This window comes from Pseudogymnoascus verrucosus (assembly GCF_001662655.1).
Source record: "Pseudogymnoascus verrucosus strain UAMH 10579 unplaced genomic scaffold scaffold_25, whole genome shotgun sequence".
NCBI classification, from domain to species: domain Eukaryota; kingdom Fungi; phylum Ascomycota; class Leotiomycetes; order Thelebolales; family Thelebolaceae; genus Pseudogymnoascus; species Pseudogymnoascus verrucosus.
This window is the reverse complement of record NW_017263676.1, coordinates 78,147-96,055: the sequence shown is the minus strand read 5'-3', so window position 1 is coordinate 96,055 and position 17,909 is coordinate 78,147. Positions and strand designations below refer to the sequence as shown.

General features: G+C 51.0%; 6 protein-coding genes across 6 annotated transcripts; 3 read left to right on the top strand and 3 right to left on the bottom strand.

The window, feature by feature from the left end:
* Positions 1 to 9: 9 nt before the first annotated feature.
* On the bottom strand, positions 10 to 2,231 carry HOS2 (histone deacetylase). Its single transcript, XM_018276276.2, has one exon. It carries the CDS (start codon positions 1,695 to 1,697, stop codon positions 276 to 278), a length of 1,422 nt encoding a protein of 473 aa, XP_018129949.1. The 5' UTR covers positions 1,698 to 2,231; the 3' UTR covers positions 10 to 275.
* Positions 2,232 to 2,260: 29 nt separating this feature from the next.
* Positions 2,261 to 4,075, top strand: YNG2 (Histone acetyltransferase complex subunit). Its single transcript, XM_059464239.1, has 2 exons — positions 2,261 to 2,497; positions 2,603 to 4,075. Exons 1-2 carry the CDS (start codon positions 2,319 to 2,321, stop codon positions 3,876 to 3,878), a joined length of 1,455 nt encoding a protein of 484 aa, XP_059320222.1. The 5' UTR covers positions 2,261 to 2,318; the 3' UTR covers positions 3,879 to 4,075.
* A 184-nt stretch (positions 4,076 to 4,259) lies between these two features.
* Positions 4,260 to 6,830, top strand: VE01_10787 (uncharacterized protein). Its single transcript, XM_059464238.1, has 3 exons — positions 4,260 to 4,896; positions 4,951 to 6,017; positions 6,067 to 6,830. The coding sequence occupies exons 1-3, from the start codon at positions 4,371 to 4,373 to the stop codon at positions 6,439 to 6,441; spliced, it is 1,968 nt and encodes a 655-aa protein (XP_059320221.1). The 5' UTR covers positions 4,260 to 4,370; the 3' UTR covers positions 6,442 to 6,830.
* On the bottom strand, positions 6,731 to 8,217 carry VE01_06836 (uncharacterized protein). The gene is made up of 2 exons (XM_018276275.2): positions 7,143 to 8,217; positions 6,731 to 7,042 (listed from the first exon to the last, which is right to left on the bottom strand). Exons 1-2 carry the CDS (start codon positions 7,680 to 7,682, stop codon positions 6,905 to 6,907), a joined length of 678 nt encoding a protein of 225 aa, XP_018129948.1. The 5' UTR covers positions 7,683 to 8,217; the 3' UTR covers positions 6,731 to 6,904.
* Positions 7,978 to 11,242, top strand: VE01_06835 (uncharacterized protein; the record flags this gene model as incomplete). Its single annotated transcript, XM_059463834.1, has 4 exons — positions 7,978 to 8,622; positions 8,686 to 9,762; positions 9,817 to 10,255; positions 10,316 to 11,242. The coding sequence occupies exons 2-4, from the start codon at positions 8,837 to 8,839 to the stop codon at positions 11,240 to 11,242; spliced, it is 2,292 nt and encodes a 763-aa protein (XP_059319663.1). The 5' UTR covers positions 7,978 to 8,622; positions 8,686 to 8,836.
* Positions 11,243 to 11,546: 304 nt separating this feature from the next.
* On the bottom strand, positions 11,547 to 15,117 carry VE01_06834 (uncharacterized protein). The gene is made up of 3 exons (XM_018276273.2): positions 14,676 to 15,117; positions 12,458 to 14,620; positions 11,547 to 12,401 (listed from the first exon to the last, which is right to left on the bottom strand). The coding sequence occupies exons 2-3, from the start codon at positions 14,343 to 14,345 to the stop codon at positions 12,055 to 12,057; spliced, it is 2,235 nt and encodes a 744-aa protein (XP_018129950.1). The 5' UTR covers positions 14,346 to 14,620; positions 14,676 to 15,117; the 3' UTR covers positions 11,547 to 12,054.
* Between the last annotated feature and the right edge of the window lie 2,792 nt (positions 15,118 to 17,909).

Sequence of the window (17,909 nt, the reverse complement as noted above, 5' to 3'; positions counted from 1 at the left end):
AAGTAAATATTTAAATTAAGACAATAAATTTAATAACTTTACTACAGTAAGCAATACTATGTTTCGTCGTGGCAAGATAATCAGTTACTTGCTACTTCGATGCCGAAAATGTCCACTAGCTTGAGGCGCTGTTGTCAAAAACTCGAGTCTAGATGAACGACATTGACCTAACAAAATAAGACAGCTGCAACTCCAACCCCATGTCCCGCTCTGTATTACGCGGTGGCCATAACCCCGAACTCCAGCTGAAAATCCCACCTAGCCTAACCGGCCCCTCACAACTCCATATCTACACCAACCGCCTCCTCTTTCTCTTTCCGGTAGTCCTCATCCTTGTCTTCCCGATTCTCTCTTATTTCATCTTCGACCTCATCCCTCAGCCCCGTTAAATCAGGCGGTATATCTTGCATCTGAACACTCGGCGCGTGATTAACGAAGCGAAGTTCCTCATTAATACTCGCCACGATCTCCGCGATGCGCTTAGGGGTATTGCGGTTCAAGCGGCTCTCCGTGAGCAGCTCGTCTGGGGTGGGAAAGAGGGTCGTTTGCCGGAAGTGGTTGCGGTAGGGCGTGTGATTCGGGAGAATGGGGTTCAGCGTCGCGTCGCAGCCGATAGCGATGCTGGTCTCGTTGGTCCAGGCTCGGGCGACGTTACGAGGAGTGTACCCGCCGCCACCGACGAGTAGGAGGGGCAGGCGCAAAGACTTGCAGAAGGCGACGCAGGCGCCGTGGCCTTGGACTTGGAGGTTAAAAGGCCCAAGACGGTCACCGGCAAGGGAATCGGCACCACATTGTAGGACAATTGCTGATGGCTGGAACCGGTCGACACAACTCTGGATGACGGTTTTGAAGAGGGAAGTGTATTGCTCATCGTCTATGCCGTCGTTGAGAGGGACGTTAACAGTGTGGTGGGCGCCAGGGTTATGTTCATCCTCTGGGCCTGTACTGTTGAGAGGACCAGTGCCAGGGAAGAAATTGTCCTTGTCGTATTTGTGGAATGACACGGTCATAACTCTATCGGTCGAGGAGAACGCCTCTTCGACGCCATCACCATGGTGGACATCAATATCGATATACAGCACACGCGGATGGTGGCGTAACAACTGCAAGATCGCAAGAACGATATCGTTCATGTAGCAAAAACCGGAAGCTTCTGACTTCTTTGCGTGATGTAGACCACCTGACCAGTTAATGGCAATATCCGACTGATGGTTGCAAAGTTTCCTGGCAGCGTCTATGGATGCGCCGGCATACATCGAGCAGTAATCAAACAGGCCTTCGAATATAGGACAATCGTCGCCACCGAGATTGTGGGGATGGCTTGGGTATGAGACTGGTTCACACGGCATGGCTGTCTTCAAGTAGTCCAAGTAGTCCTGCGTATGGAATTCCGCCAGTTCCTCCGGTGTGGCCTTTCTCGAGACGTACGAGTCCATGGCATAGTGCATGCCATATGATGTGATGAGGCCCTTCGCCAACGTTAACCGCCATGGCTTCATAGGATGCGAACGTCCAAAGTGGTGCCTCTCAATCTCGGGATTTAAGTGCCAAGACACAGTGTATCCTTTGGGCTTCTTGATGCCATTCCTGATCGCTTCCTCCTTGATCTGACGCGAGAACTTCAGGTTGTCCACATCACCGTGCACTGCAAACGGCGGCCCGTAATTCTGCACAATAGTGTTCGTTGGCATCACCATCTTCTCTCCTGGGCGAGGCCTCCTCGATCTTCGCCGCCACTGCCAGGTCTATATGCCACACGTGATATTCGTTCTGTGGCGGGCGGACTCCTCGTGATCTGTTCAATGTGATGCGGCTGAGAGGTGTAGGTGTGTGTATGGTAGTGCAATATCAAGCTGCAGGGAGATGCGAGATGAAGAAGTTCTCTTGATGGCAATATTGATATATTATGTACGGCGTATGTATTTCGTATCCTGGGACTCGACCTTCGATCTCTTGAAACTCTGCTTGGGTGGTTCCATAAGCGGCTAGTCAACGCCAAACCTTAAGTTCTTTAGCGCGATTGATTAGCCCGAAACCTCCAGCCCGCCCGTTGTTCCTTTAGAAACCGAGTGAACTGTCCCTGGATAACTCGGTGCGATTCTCAGACGTTCACTTAAGCCAGTTACTGAAAATTTAAACCAAAGGGGGGAATCCTACAAGCTTTTATTATAAACATAAATTCTCAGCTGTGCATGGTCCCTCTTCGGAGTTATGGGCGGCAAGAGTGAGAGTGCTAGATTGAAGCCTAGGAATATAGGCTTACATAATTTTGAGGACTGTTCACTCGGTTTGCCCCACCCTTGCCATCGGCAAGGCTGATGAATCCGCAAATCGTCCGATTAGCTAAACTTACCTTGCGCACCTCACTTGTCCCACTCACGGTCGTCACTTCCTTCTCTTCACCATCAACTCCCATCGCCGGCAGTCGCGGCCGAAGTGAATCTATTACGACAGACTCACTATTTATACGAATTCCTCCTACAGACTTTGATTTAAGGTAAGCCCACCGACTTGCGCATGAGTTCCCCCTACGTATCCCCCCACTCCCACTGTTCACGGAGACCTCTTGAGTGCCTTGTAGGTATTAACACATTATGCCTAGAGACGATCTTTCGATCGACGCCCACTTCGAAAACATGCCGCCAGGGCTTGGGCAAGAGCAAAATGACCCGATGACCGTCCTTGACGACTTCGTTAATCGCGCGTCCAACCTTCCCGCCGAGCTTCAGTTTTTGCAAGAGGAGACGGCCGATAAGGATCGCCAGATTCAACTGTGCATGGACGTAATCAATAGTCGCGATGCGAGCATTCAGAAGTGGATAAGAACCAATGGAAGCCTTACACCAAATCCGAAAGAGGCTATCCTTCGAAAGCAGATACTTGAAAACTACGATAAAGCCCAGATACTACAGGAAGAGAAATGCGCGCTGGCATTGAAAACGCAACAAACACTTGATAGGCACATCCGAAATTTTGACTTGCAGATCTTGTCGTTGCAAGAAAGGGGAGAGTTTCCAGCGGACTCTGATATGCCGTCACTTCTCCGCCCGGCCGCTGAGCCACCTGTGAATCGCCCAAGTCTGAACACAGCTTCGCTGGCTCAAGCCCAGCTGCCCCCGCCGTCTGCCAACGGTGGACCGTCTCGTCCGACGGCTCAACCACTTGGCGCACAAAGGATGGGCTCGGCGCAAATGCAGGCCCAGCAAGGGATTTCGCACATATCTTCCTCTGCACCTGCAACTCCAGCAGCTGCTCTTCTTCTCCAGAGGCAGTCACGCGAATCGTCGGCTGGTGCTGCGAACAAGCGCCAGCGAATCACAGGCGGATTAGGCACTCTCCCAGCAAATTCAAGTGGGCTGGCTCGACATGCGTCGACAGGTCCTGGCACGCCAAAAGCCGGGACTCCATCGGCAACAAGAGCTGGTAGTGTAGGACCTCGAGGAGGGCCGAAGGCACCTGCGGTTGGGAAAAAGGTTGCCCCTCATAAGCAAGGTATTGCACCACATAAACCAAAACCTGGAAAGTCGGGGCTCAGTCGCGTTAAGCGCACTGGAAATAAGAACTCCCCGTCTTCCACAAATGATAGCGAGCTGAGTGATGCCGAAACAGGTTCGTTGGCAGACGAGGACGACGTTGCCACACCGCCTCCTGTGAAGAAGCACCAAGGTGCCGACGAGGAGATGTTTGAAGGGGAAGAAGATGAAGGCAGCGATGACAAAAAGTACTGTCTTTGCCAGAAGGTTAGCTTTGGCGATATGGTGGCATGTGACAACGACGAATGTCCCTTCGAATGGTTCCATTGGCCGTGTGTCGGTTTAAAGAGCGAGCCAGTTGGGACGTGGATATGTCCAGTATGCACAAAAAACAATAAAAAGTAGGCATCGGCTTTCTAAATAATGGTATGAGGGGGTATTTGGTAGGGACTGAGCGCGGCGTTGGTTTTAGGCTATCTTGATAATCTCATGATAATGGGTGGGAATGGGTGAATAAAGGTGTATTACAAGTAAATAATAGAACTACTTTTGTAGGGTTAGAGAGCCCGACTTTGACATGGTTAATCTACGTAAATAAGATGCAACTCTTGCTCAGTAATTTGTGTTCCTCCTCACGCATCATCTGATACATACCCTCCGATTGTCGACGAGGGGAAGTGGGCTGACCCTGACGAGGCTGGGCGCGCGCGACTCACCGCCTGCCTATCCTGTCCAGGTCGAACGGAGAAATCACCCATACTCAATCAACCTCAAGCTTCGCGACAGCCCCATCTCAACTAACCTCATTACTATATCACTCCGGCTCACGAGATTCTGCCGTTCACCACAATTTCACCAAAAGAATCGTATTGCAATAGATGAACCTCATCCGCAGCGATGTCGGAGTCTGATTCGCAGTCTTCGTCGCCATCTCCCTCGACCGCGACACCTGTGGTCTCCACGAACAATAATAATAACTTTGGCGGGAGCCAGATACCACCGACTCTCCTCTCGCTGCCACCCACGATAATATACAACTCGGAAGATGAGCTCTTTGACGCCATACAAACTCACGCCAGGAGTACTGGCCAGTGCTTTGTTAAGCTGAGAAGCACCACTCACAATGACCGTAAAACTGTCACGTACGCATGCGACAGGTGTAAAAAGCCCAAGCCAGCGCAGCCCAATCAAGACGAATCCACACCCCAGAGGAAGCGCAAGGACATGAGCCATCGGACAGACTGCCAATTCTCATTTTTGGGAGTCCAATTGAAGGACAATGCCGGCTGGGAGGTTCGGTATCGGCCCTCCGAATTCTATGGGACCCATAATCACCCGCCGAGCGATTCAACATCAGCGCATTCTGGACATCGCCGGCTAAACCAAGAGGCGATGCAAAAAGTTCGCGAGCTTCAAGTTAATGGTATGGTGTATTACCTCGCAACTTACTAGTGTATATTCTAATTATATTGTGCAGGTGTCCATCCACGACAGGCTGTAACTATTTTACGGCAAACTCTTAATCCTGATCTATTACCTCACGATATATACAACATCTACTCATCGCTCAAACGCGCGCAAGTGACAGAAGATGGCACGGTCATCCCTCCCGCCAGGAAACGACGATCTGACGCCAAAGCTCTTGTAGCTGGCGGGGAACAACAAACTCCAATACGGCCTGCTGGAAGAGGACAGCAGGGCAATAGCGCGATGGGACGAAATGGCCCTGGCCGTGCACAGCTACTAGCTAACCCCCTCAGTGTTACAAAATACCGAGAGATTATGATCGCATCAGGCTACTCAAGCAACCACTCTGTAATTGAAGTGCGAAATCTTGCCAGCAATGCCCTTGTTGGAACAGATATATGGGGCGGAAAGGACGCAAAAGGGCGATGCAACAGGTTTCAGCCAATGCTACTGTCTGCGAAGATATCATTGCGCAACAGATTCGATTACGCGGCGCAAAACGACAGACTTGATGACGGAACTGTCAACTACAGCACGCTGAGTAAGACAATATTGAAAGTCTTGTCAAGTCGCGGGGCAAACAGAGACGATCCAGGACCCCTCGCAGGTTGGCCTGGGTTGGAAATTGATTGGAATGTAGCTGATCTTATAAACTGGATTTTCGTATATCTCACCGGACGACGCGCCAACGGTAGCGTCCCAGATGCAGCGCTCGCACACTCTTATATCAGAGGAGGTTGCCCGTGTCTTGTGGATGGGCCCCTATATGAGCAGCCTCTCTTGAGCATGGACACCCTACAAGAAATGAAAATGACCTTGCGACTGCCAAAGGGTACTCTCCTGAGCGAAGGCGTTAGCCTCGCCATCACTGCGGGATATCTCCCTGGCAATCGAGTTAACCAGTCTGCGCCATACTCGGCAGTTTTAAAGCTTGAGAATATCAAGATTCCCACTTTGATCGGCTTAAATCCAAACGAGCGACTAGCCAAGCAAATGGTCATTGCAACCGTTGAAATCGATCCATATGTTGTTGTAGGCCAAGATCACTACAATGAGCTGGAACAAATTGTGGTGAAGGTATGTAATTTGATTTCGTTGCTTATTTCCCGTGCTAACGGTTTACCAGTCTATTGAGGAATCCGCTTTCGAGACTCTTGAATCGTTGGCAGCACATCTCGTCAACCGGATCATCAAACACTTCATCTTCCCATACACGACACGAGAGCCTTTCAGCGACGTCAGAGTCTCACTCGTTAAGCCTAGCGCAACAACATTTGCGGAAGCTCCGATCGTGACTGTCAGTCGAAGTTCGAATCCTGCGATCGATGCCACTTCCAAGACTCTTTGGGAGGAATGGCTCTCGTGGAACACAGGGGTCGAGTCGCGGGTCCCCTTTCCGTACCAAGGCAGGCTTGATAGCTGGATTTTAGATAACTTCCCGGGCGATAGCAGCGGTGCCCAGGCCGGAGATCATCCAGGAGACCATCAGATGCAGGGATGAGCTGAAATGATTATGCAGTAGATGCTACTCGTGGAGAACCAGATCCACGTCATGTGCAGGCTGGGGCCCAACAGTACCGGTCTCGCTGGTAACAGACTACTGGTATTAAACGAAGGAGAGATGTCAAAGAAGCATAAACAACAGATGGTCGGTTTCCATTAGGGCAATGGTGGGTCATATACGGCATTATATTAGGAGGCTGGCGTTGGACGGTTATGGAAGTCCAAAGGCTGGCCAGGGAATGGTATTATTATGCGAGATCTTACATACATTTGCACTTGGAGTGGGATTCTGCTTCTATATTATTTGGTTTTAGGCTACAGTAGCAGAATGGTCAAAAGCTGCTTCATCATTCATAGCGAAGGAGTCTATCTATTCCTTTCTGCATCCATCCCAATTCCAGTCTATGCACATCATCTATGATTAAACGCAACATCTTTCGCTATCGCTCTCATCGAGACCGTTAGACTTTCTCTGATATTGGCACATCTCCGTCAGTGATACTGTCCAGGAACTTCTTGTCTACATTGAATAGCATGACATGGAAATGCTCCACGGAGTGCACGCTTTTCAGGCTAGCCCAGTTTCTAAACCATATAACCTATCTTACGGTTAGTATTACCTTCAACAGTATATTTCACGGCCAGTCCCTAATTCGTTTACTTCAAAAAACGACGAGTGCATGGGAATGAATGACTCACATTATCGCTGCCACAGTGAACTCTAAACGTCTTCTCAACATAATCATCGATTTGCTTCCTCTGTCTATCCGTCAAATCCCCTCCCATCTTAGGATCTTCTTCCAGCGGAAACTTCGTCCACACAACAAGGTGAGAAATGCGTTCATCAATGCCATACGGCCAATCATTCCACTTGATAGACAGGTCTGAGTCCTTCTCGAACGGCTTTCCATCTGCCACAATGGGGTGTGTCCAGTGCAGCTTCTCCCCCAGCACAAAGTTCATGACGCTGCCGTACTTCATCTTAATCTCATAGTTGAAGGCAAAGTACCGCCGCAGCTCGACGGGCGTGCGCTGGAAGACGTCGAGGCGATTCCGGGAGATATGCCCCTGTAGCTCAGGCCAAGTCATGCGCTGATATTCCGAGTCGGGGGTGCCAAGGATCTCTAGATCCTTGCCACGGGCGCTCAGTAAGTATGGAGGGCATTCTTCCTCTCGTTCCTCCGGAGGGACATTGACGTGCCAGAAGGGCAGGGTAGATGTCTCAGCCAGGCTACCCATTGAAGGCAATATTTGAGTCGTAGACGAAATAGAAGTACCGCGAGATGGCTAGAATCCCAAGAGCGAGGGTTCTATAGCCAGAATAGAAAATGAAGTCTTGGGAGGGGTGAATGTCTCCGCCCTCAGCCGTTATAAGATAAGCACCCAACCCTTGTCTTGCGGATATAAGCTTTTGATATGGAAGATCGTTACGAACGTGGCTGTTGGATCAGATGTAAAGAAGTGCTTAGAAACTTAAAAATAACGACACGCCTTTAACTGTATGCGAGAAACGATAGTTGCCTTGAAGATGACAAAAAAATGGGAGGAAATGCAGGATGTCAACAGGATGTGAAGGTAACGTTCCGTTTCCACTGTCATCAAACTTCGCCACAAACTCGGGCCTTTCCTTGTGCACCTTTAGCGTCAGGACAAGACATTCACCGCCCAAACAGAAAAGCATAGCAGTCAGTGCCTAGCAAGACATTTCGTTTTATTCAAAGTCAAAAGGTCTCACACGTTCTATCTTTATTGGCTAGAAGAATAACATGTCCACGTGACGGATGTGAAGCATTATTCAGGAACTTTTGTAGTTTCAGTACTCGTACCTTTGTGAGCGAGACCTTAGCGTTTGATAAGGCTACGATAAGGCCCAAACGTCGGCCGAAGCCTCGCTCCCTTGGCGGGTAGCCACACGACATCCTACAATAATTGGCGCCATAGTTTGAGATATACATAAACGCCTTGTGATATGTTGACGAAGCATATCCTATTATCTGTCGTTGAATCTGATAACGATAAGGAGATAGCCGTCGAAAGGCTTCCAAGAGACGAGCAGAGGCCGTGCTTGTAGTGGCGGCGTCTAAACCCCTCGGATTACACCAGAATCGCCTGAATCTCAAACCAACTAGGGGTCTATGGGGATTCATTTATGTAATCCAGTTATTTAGGTTTGGTTGAAGTAATTCCTTTCCACTGCCATCTATCCTGTGAAGCTACCGACTGACACTGTGGCTGCCTACAGCATTGCGAGGGAGCCGAACTCATTAAAGCCGACCACGAACTATACTTGAATATTGTTACCCAGCGCCACTGAGACTTTCCGTGGAACACCACATACCACAAACTTCTCGAAAGAAACACGAAAATAGCTAAGACGAGCTCCCTGGGTCCCAATGACTAGCGAGGCGGAGCTGCGAGCCCGCTATCAGACCAGCAGGTTTAGGGAAGCTGGACTACAGGTGTCACCGACACAGGCCGACGAAGGCTCGGCCGATCCGCCCCAAGCACCGATTATCGATATTGCCGAACCAAATATCTCGGAAGAGGAGGAGCCGAGGGGCCTGATGCCGAATGAGGAAGATCCAGCGGCTGCCAATATAGATACTGAGCCTATAGGGGGGGACGAGGAAGATCCAGCGATTGCCAGTGCAGATACCGAACATATAAGGGTGGATATTGAACCTGCCAGTATAACGGATACACAAAACGATGATGGCTCCGCCCTGCAAAGGCCAAACCTCGCAGATGAAAGCTTGGGTATCCAAACCGATCCAACACCCCCAGCAAGCCAGCCATCGACTTCGAACGTGCCATCATCAACACCGTCGTTAAGCAACCAAGAGGAAATACAGGCCCAAACGGTGACCGATGATGACCCAGGAGATGATGACCCAGGAGCTGGCGTACCAAGTAGTCATGAGTCTCCCGTGGAATCCGATATTTTAACACTACCCCTGAATCAGAGTGGCGACATTCCTCCACAATCGCCCATATCCGCCGAACCGGAGACCCTAGAGACAGAAGACATAGGGGGTCCGGCTCCTGCTGAAAATATTGATAATGGCCAGTTAGATGGAACAGTTTGCTCCACCAGGTACCTTCGAGATGTGCAAAGAAGCGAATCCGATGTGGAGCAAGAACGCCCGTTAACAAGTCAGAGAGATGAGCACGAGGTTGTAGCGAGTACAGAAGACACGGGTGGCGATGAAGCTACACTCAATACTACTGGCCCCCCACGATGGCAGCCTGATGCAGAGGTGACATACTGCCCTATTTGTCAAACACAGTTCAGTTTTTTTGTCAGAAAGCACCATTGTAGGCAAGTATTCCTAACAGGCGCGGAGAGAAGTTAAGACGTACTAATTCAGACTAGGAAATGCGGAAGAGTTGTTTGTGCTAGTTGTTCACCTCATCGCATAACGATCCCGTACCAATTTATAGTCCAGCCGCCTGTATCTGGACCGGCAACAGCACTTCCTATAGCGCCACTGGCGGGTCGTGATACAGATAACCTCCCACAGTTTGGGGGCACGAAAGTCCGGTTATGCAACCCCTGTGTCCCGGATCCAAACACATTGCCACCACAGCCTCAGCGTACTGCGGCTGATGAACGCTGGAGAGATGCACCACCGACATACTACCTGAGTTCCAACAGCCGTCCGTATTCATTTGGTGAACAGGACATGGAAAATCTAGAACGCCAAGCCAGTGCAGCTTCTGTGAGATCCCGTGCCGTCAGCTCAACAGGCGCTACCCACCGTCACCAGCGCCAGCTATCACAAAGTCCCTACCCACCAAGATCTAGCAGCCAGGTGAGTTTGGTGCATAGTCAATATCACTATTAACTCAGTACTAACTCACTTTCCTTTTAGACTTCGTACGTCGGCGGTTCTTCCTACACCGGGCCCCACCACTTGAACCAAGGGCCCTCGTCATACCAACGTCGCTATCCAAACCGAAATCTCCCCGGCCCCCGCCATCAGAGCCACCAAAGCCTCTCAATGTCTTCCACCGGTTCTCCCAGCAACGCCCAACCACACTACCGCTCCCTACTCGACCCATTCTCCTCCCAGCAGCCCCAGCCCTCAAACTCCGGAGTCGACACATCCCGACCTCTGCCTCCAATCCCCCGCATCCGCGAAGAAGACGAATGCCCCGTCTGCCACCGCGAACTCCCTTCCCGCACCCTACCTGACTTCGAGTCTTTGCGCTCAAACCACGTCACCGAGTGCATCGAGGAGCAAATTGCGATCCACAGCGGCCGTCCTCGCCAGCAGTCCCCCGCGACCGTTCCAGCGAGACATGAACGCCCATCAGCTACGACTATGATTTCAAGCATATCTACCCCAGAATTCCGCTCGAACTCACCCAACTCAGCTACCTCATCCGCGTCGTCTCAGGGCGATCTCAACCTCGCCCAAGCCATCAACTTGCAGCCGCCTGCTCCTGACATCTCATCTTTCCCCAACACTCCCGAAGGCCGAACGGCATTCCGCGAAGCGCAACACGCCGCCGTGGTCCTCGGACACACGCGCTCGACATCTCACTCGCCCCTCGCCCACCCATCTTCCTCCTTCTCACCCGAGCCGCGGCGGACGGGGATGTTCCCTTATAAAGCGACGGAGAAAGACTGTGTAGATGACGCGGAATGTACGATCTGTCTCGAGGAGTTTGAAGTCGGGGAGCAGATGGCGCGGCTGGAGTGTTTGTGTCGGTTCCATGAGAAGTGTATTAGGAGTTGGTGGGAGGGGAAGCCGGGGAGGTGTCCGGTGCATGGGCATGATGCGTGGGGGCTGTGAGGGATGGGTGGGTGGGTGTTTGATTTTTTGAGATATAGGGAGGGAGATTGGGTGGGGGGTACGTTGCAGCGCCTGGCGCGGTGTTATAACAGTTTTATGTTTGGGTTTTTAAGGGGAGTTTAGCGTAACGTATGGGGTGGGATATATCATTTAGCGCCTCTCAATACAGTCATTATATGAACTTTATGTTGTGATCTGCAGACTGTTAAACTACCTCGCTCCCAGAGCAGCTTCTGATGAAACTCGGTGTGGTAAAAGTCACCGTTCTGTGCAATCCCTGAAAATCACAATCTACAACTTAAGTCTCTGGTATTAAGGATAGAGTGATGTTAAGTGTCTAGACTATAAATAGCTAATAGGTATTGAACGAGAGAAACCCGCCCCTTTTCTTCAGACCAACCGTATTCACAGCCATCTCAGAAACGCAGAGCATAATTAAGGCAAGGCTATTAACCTCGTCATCCATTCATATTATTTTTTCCTCTCTGTCCTATATTAAGTAGCTCCCAAAGCCGTTCAATCATGTCTTCAATCAACGAGGCGCCTCGTCTATTATTTGCTTCGCGCCCCCCATTCTCCCCCTTTCAAGCACAATTGTTCCCTCTTTTTCCCCGACGTCGCGCCATATTCGCATGCAAGCGCCAACGATGAATGCCATCTCGCGTGGAAACCCTCCCTGCACCTTGCAAAAACCCAAAAAAGATCCCCCACCTAGCGCCAATGACACTTGCCCCTCCCAACCCGCCATGAAAGAATTACCCCCCGTGGAAAGTCTGCTCCTTGGAGCAGCTCTGTTATCCGTCACACTCCCCTTACATCACCACGCACTCCTTGTCGTCCTTCTTAGGGCTCTCCGTGCTGAGACCTCGCGGGGTCGAGTCCTGAGGACCTGGCGTAGCAGGCCCATTTGGAACGCCCAAACTGCTCGTCCTGGCTTGTAGCTGCTGCAGCTTCTTCCCCTTCTTCGTCTTTGGCTCGGCCACTTCCATCGGAATCCCACCGCTGGCCGCAGCTCTGATGGCTGCGAGTCTGTATTGTGCTCTCTCGTCGCCTGCCTCGGCAGCGCGCACATACCAGACGTTTGCCTCGAGAGGGTCACGTCGGCAGCCGATGCCCATTTCTGTAAAATAGCCGACTGCGTACTCGGCTTTCGTCAGGCCTAGAAGTTATTGTTTAGTAAGTGGCCTTTAAAATCCAAGTGACTGGTGTACTTACCGCATTCCGCAGCGCGACGAGCCCACTCATATGCCTCATTCTCATCTTTCTCCAGAATCGGCTCAGCTCCAACCATGTACCAGGCGCAAAGGGCCATCATTGCGGATGCTTGTCCCTTCTGTGCCGCGCCAGTGTAGAAATGGACGCTCAGGGCAGGGTCGCGAGGACAGGATAGCTTCCCATGCTCATATGCATCTCCAAGTTTGTAACAAGCTTCCGCGTGTCCCAAATCTGCTGCTTGTGTGAAAAGCTGAGCAGCATACGTCTCATCTTGGAAGACGTCGTCTCCGTAGCCAGTTTCGTATAACAGACCTAGGTGGTATGGAGCAGCATTATATTGCGGATCTGCTGAGTCTGTGGCCCGCTTCAGCCATTTCAATCCTTCACGATACCTGTTCAAGCCAAGGTCTCCAGAAAGACACGCTCGTCCAAGTCGTGTCATAGCACCGGGGTGGTTTTTCGACGCCGACTGTCGGTAATATTGCACGGCCTTTTGAGGGTCCTTGCGGCAACCCCAGCCAAACTCGTAGCATAATGCAGCTCTGTACCCAGATTCTGCGTGCCCATGCTTGCTTGCGGCGGTGAAGTGGGGGAAAGCACGGTCGTAGTCCTCCTTGCCCTTGTTGAATAGGCCCGAGGCGTACCCATCTGCAAGATAGTATTGAGCGTAAGGGTAGCTACGGTCAGCAAGCTTCTGAAGGATAGCACGCGCTTCCCGGAGCAGATCTTGTGAAGAAGAAGCAGCCGTTTCAACATAGGGGCTTTCCAGGTCCCTGCCAAGCTTTGGGCTTTGCTTTCCAGTTGCTGGGTTGGGTTCGGTAAGGCCGATTTCTCGCGCCGCGTCGATTAATAGGAGAGCAAATGCATATTGGGTCTGAGCATCATTCGTTTTCTTCACATTCAGTCGGTACATCTCGAGTGTCTTCTGGGTACTAAGAAGCGAGGCATTAGAGCCAACCGCAGACCGGAGCCCCGAGTTGTCAAACATTGCATGAGGAACTGGCGGGGGTTGAGGGTACGGCGCATTTAACAGGTCGATATACGAAGCTGGGCGACTACCATCTGGTGTTCCAGAGTGCGCGGATAGAGCACGCCCTGACCAACTGGGCGACTGAGAAAGCACAATAGGAGAACGGCCCCTTGCACCATAGTCCGAATTAACAGAGTAAGCCGAGGCAGGACGCTGAATATATGAGCGTCGTCCTCCGTAATTTGACGACGGTGTTAGGTGGCGGTTAATGTTAGCTCCATTGTCCCCATTTCCTACAGAGAGTTCATTCCCCTGGCCAAAGCCAAGCTTTCCGGAATCATCTGATCGCCTCTGCATATGGTGGTATTGTAGTGGAGGAGCTGCCTGGACATTGTTCCCAGAAGATGTGCTGCTTGCATCAGAAACTGGGGCACTTTGTGCCTGCTCCCTATCATCCTTCACAGGGCCGCTGGAAGATGACGCATAAGCTGTGCTCTCAATATTGGACAATATGCCATGTTGTGATCCATGGCGGCTCCCCACAATATGGGAGCCATATTGCCTCCGTTTTGCAACATCATGAACGGTTGCCTCTGAGTCTGTATTCTCATACCTCGACGATTCCGATGTTTGATTGCTGCCGTTATTCTCTTGTAATTGTGTGCCCACTGTTTCAATCTGTGCTGTGGAAGGTCTTGCCCATTCCGACTGGAAGTTGATCGTTACTGGGGATAATGGAGCATCGTACAATCGGCCTTGGGACTGCATGGGTATAACGGCTTGAGGCTTCTCGTCTCCGCTGTTCTCTTTTGAGCTATCCGCCGATCCATAGTCCATCATCCGTTGTTTTCCTGGGGATGGTTGTTGCCGTGGTATATATTCGGCTGGATTATTGACATCCGCTAGTATTGACGCCATGGTGTTCCCCTCCTTTCGTTTAAACCCCTTGCTTAATGGGCCTCAGAAACCCTGGCGAAGGCAGACTCTGCCCTATATCTGCAGACTGATCTGAGCAGCTCGGACCTTTGCCCAACCGCACAGATATTTGTTGTTTGGGGGTTCGAGCGGCAGTTGCGGGGCTTTTCTCGGGGTCGTTCCGTCAACGAAATCCGAGATTCGTGCTACTTCTCAACAAAGCCAAATAGTTCGACAAGAAGACGTTTACAGACGCCAGTAACGAGTGTCTCAGGCTGCTGGTGACGGATGCTTGTTAGCTGCATTCCAGGACGCCGCTGGAGCATCACCTACAAGCTATATATATCCCAAGAGAGGACTGAGGGCTCGCAATCGACAATAATTCTACAAATTCAAGTTTGGTGTTAGAGCGAAAACATCTCTTTCGAAGTTTGTATGTTTGTCCCGCGCGATTGTAGGTGAGGGGGGGTTTTCGTGGAATTATCGGGGGGATCCCAGGATTCTCAGGATGGAGGGAGGAGTGATTCAGCCAAGTGCCCGTGTCGTCGCGCGTCTTCAGAGGAGCGAGAGTGAGAGAAAAAGCACAGCTGGTTAATAGGAAGAGCGAGCGAGTGAATATAGGAATAGAAGAGGCTGACAATGGAGGAGGAGATCAGAGAGAGAGAGAGACAAGATGGAGAGTTTGGAGGTTGAGAGGCAGACAGTGGAGGTGGAGTGGAGTGGAGTGGAGTTATGTCTGGTGCAGTACGTACCATCTTCTCCTCTCTCGTACTCGAATACATGATGCTCGTACTTGCAAGGGCTAAGAAGACTTGTACCTGGGCGTACCAGACGTACGCCCAGAAGTATTTGCTAGTACTTCAACTGCCATCCACCCAGGAGCTGCAGACCTCTCTGGGCATTCTCTGGGCACACTCTGCACTTCCTCTACACTTCCTCTGCCCGCTCCTCCACATCCAGTAACAGTTAAGCATAGTGGCGACAAGGCAGATGGCTGTCTTTGACCAATCATCAACATCCCAGGCACACTTTTAACCACCCAAATTGCGAATTCATGTCAGCGCCGCCGAGGCGCTGATGTTGTCCGTGGTGTCCACGCTTTCGATTCTGTGCTTCTATTGATCTGCTACTCTGCATACCGAATAGAAACTCTACGAAAATATGTATGACAGCATAAAGGCGCCAGCATAAAAAAAAGCCACAAAAACGCACCAACGGGCTGAATAAGGGCTTGGCGGCCTCAATATGTGGGAATTTGGCTTCAACCACTCCAGTAATAACCCACAGGCGGCTCAGGTTCACTGGCTGAGCGGCGTCTCCAGCGCCTCTGGTGCCTCTGGTGCCTTACTGTAAGGCTTTCCACGTCGTCTTACGAAAGCTACAGTCATCTCGAGCCAGAGAAGGTATGATTATGTCCCACTTATAACTTCTATGTACTGTATTCCTCCTCATCCATTGCTTAATCCGCCCCAGGGCGGAGTCTGCGGCTACAATGTGCTTACGGGGTACTTTGCTGACTTGCATCACAGAGCAAAACTGAGAAAGTTCACCGGTCAGAGATGGCGACAGGGAATTGGAGTTAGAGAAAGAGATGGGGGGGAGGGGGGTAGAGCGGCAAATATGGTTTTTTGTTATACGAAGAGAGAAAATTGAAGCGACATGCTAACTCCGTTGGCAAGAGCGGAGGGCGACGAGGGTGTTGATTTTTGACGGGAGACCCCTGGGGACCAGCGTGGAAAGACAGGGCCCATGGTGGGGTGGGGTTCCTTCCAAGACAATTATAATAGCGGGAGCAACCAACGCCGAACTACTGTATCCCAAGTGCCGCTTTAATCACGACCCATTTCCGTGGTGCCCGAGACGGCAGAAAAAAATCACCCTCGCAAATGCCTCTATACTATAGGCTTTGAAACTTAGCATCCGCATACCTGTTTTGCCCTCTCAGTCTCACGGAGCTAAAACAATTCACTTTCTAACGGGCTTGGGAAGGTCTCAGAAAGCACAGTATGCAAAAGAAGATCGCCTTTTTTGGATCATCCTTTAAATCGTCACCTGTGGAGGCATCGATGGAGACCTCATCGAACCATCGAAACCCCACAGTGGTACAGGAACCCCCCAGCTAGGCTAGCGGTGTGGGTTGCTGGTAGCATTCTGAAATGATGAAGCCGACAGAAGATCCGGTACGGAGATTCGGATGACCAGGTGCCAAGACCGAATATTCCGTCATCTTCGTCTAAATGAGGCGCGAGGTCCTCTTTTGGGGTTTCATGTGGCCTGATTGAGACGAATATTGAGACTTTTTATAGGGGTGTAACCAGCAAAAACAACGGGAAAGACATCAATCTCATCGCTGAAGCGGCACCGTGTTTTTTTTGGCCACCCCACACCCCGCTCCGCCATCCCGCCTCGTGATGTTGCCTCTGCATCTGTAGCGACATGCAGCACATCATAGGGTTCAGCTACCCAGAAAGAACGCAAAGTGCGGATCGGAGCTTGCTATGATGATGGGCACCATGAGTTAAATAATGCGCTTCGACGCGAGACGTGCCAAGTAGAGGGTGTTAGGGAACGGACCATCGGGTAGCCGCACACAAGGATCTCCGGTCCATACGAGATCCTCCTGTTCCTCGAAGGATGGCACGCCACTTGTTGGCCCAATCGAGGGGTTTTGCCTCAAAATAGAAACAATGCCAACAGAGGCAAAGGCAGTACAATCCTGCTGGCGCCTCTAGGTGGTATATATCCGGGGGGCGAAAATCGAAGTGTTTGAGAACAATGCCGATAATCTTCTGAGACGAAATTACGACTTCTATGGCCAGTGCTATGATGAGGATGGGCCCGTGGGACGGTTCAGCTCCAAGTCGTTAGCCCGGTATCAAAGCTATCAGGCTGGAAGCCTGCCCAGACATATCGCACAAGAGCCTCAACACAAGTGTAACATGGCCACGCTGGTCGAGTGACGGATGTCAAGCATTACATATATGGGCTTGGGCGGCTTGAGGTGAAATATCAGCCACGATCTTCTGTTACCTTTCATTGACGTGTATTTACAGAAAAGGACTACATATTCAGACCGGAAGATCGTCATCACGATGTTACTAGCTCAACTCCGTTAGAAGGGGGGGATGAATTCCTGGGCAAAACATGGCACTACTAATCGACTAATGAGGACAAAGGGCCGCAAATAGCATCCAGCCCCTAGTTAGTGGTGTATTTAGCCAATGATAAGCTCGTAGTGGTGCCAGTGTGTCCCCTGTGGAAGTTCGGTACTGTACATCCAGAAGGACAGAAAGGTTCCTGTCAGTGGGTTTCAGTACCGTCTGGTACACAGTTGGGTCAACAAGGGGGGCCAGTTGGCCGGGCACTGTAGCGCAATATACTGTATAACGGGGTTAACGGGACTCAGGTCAGGCTCATGGATGGGATTTATGTTAGTGAGTGGTGGGAATGATGGTGCGCGCACTTGCTCCCCAAGTAGCATTTGTTCTAGGGCTTGCACAGGGTCTAAACTCTAATGGCTTGGAGGCAAGACACGGTGTGAGACAGTGGCCCATACCGCCACTATAT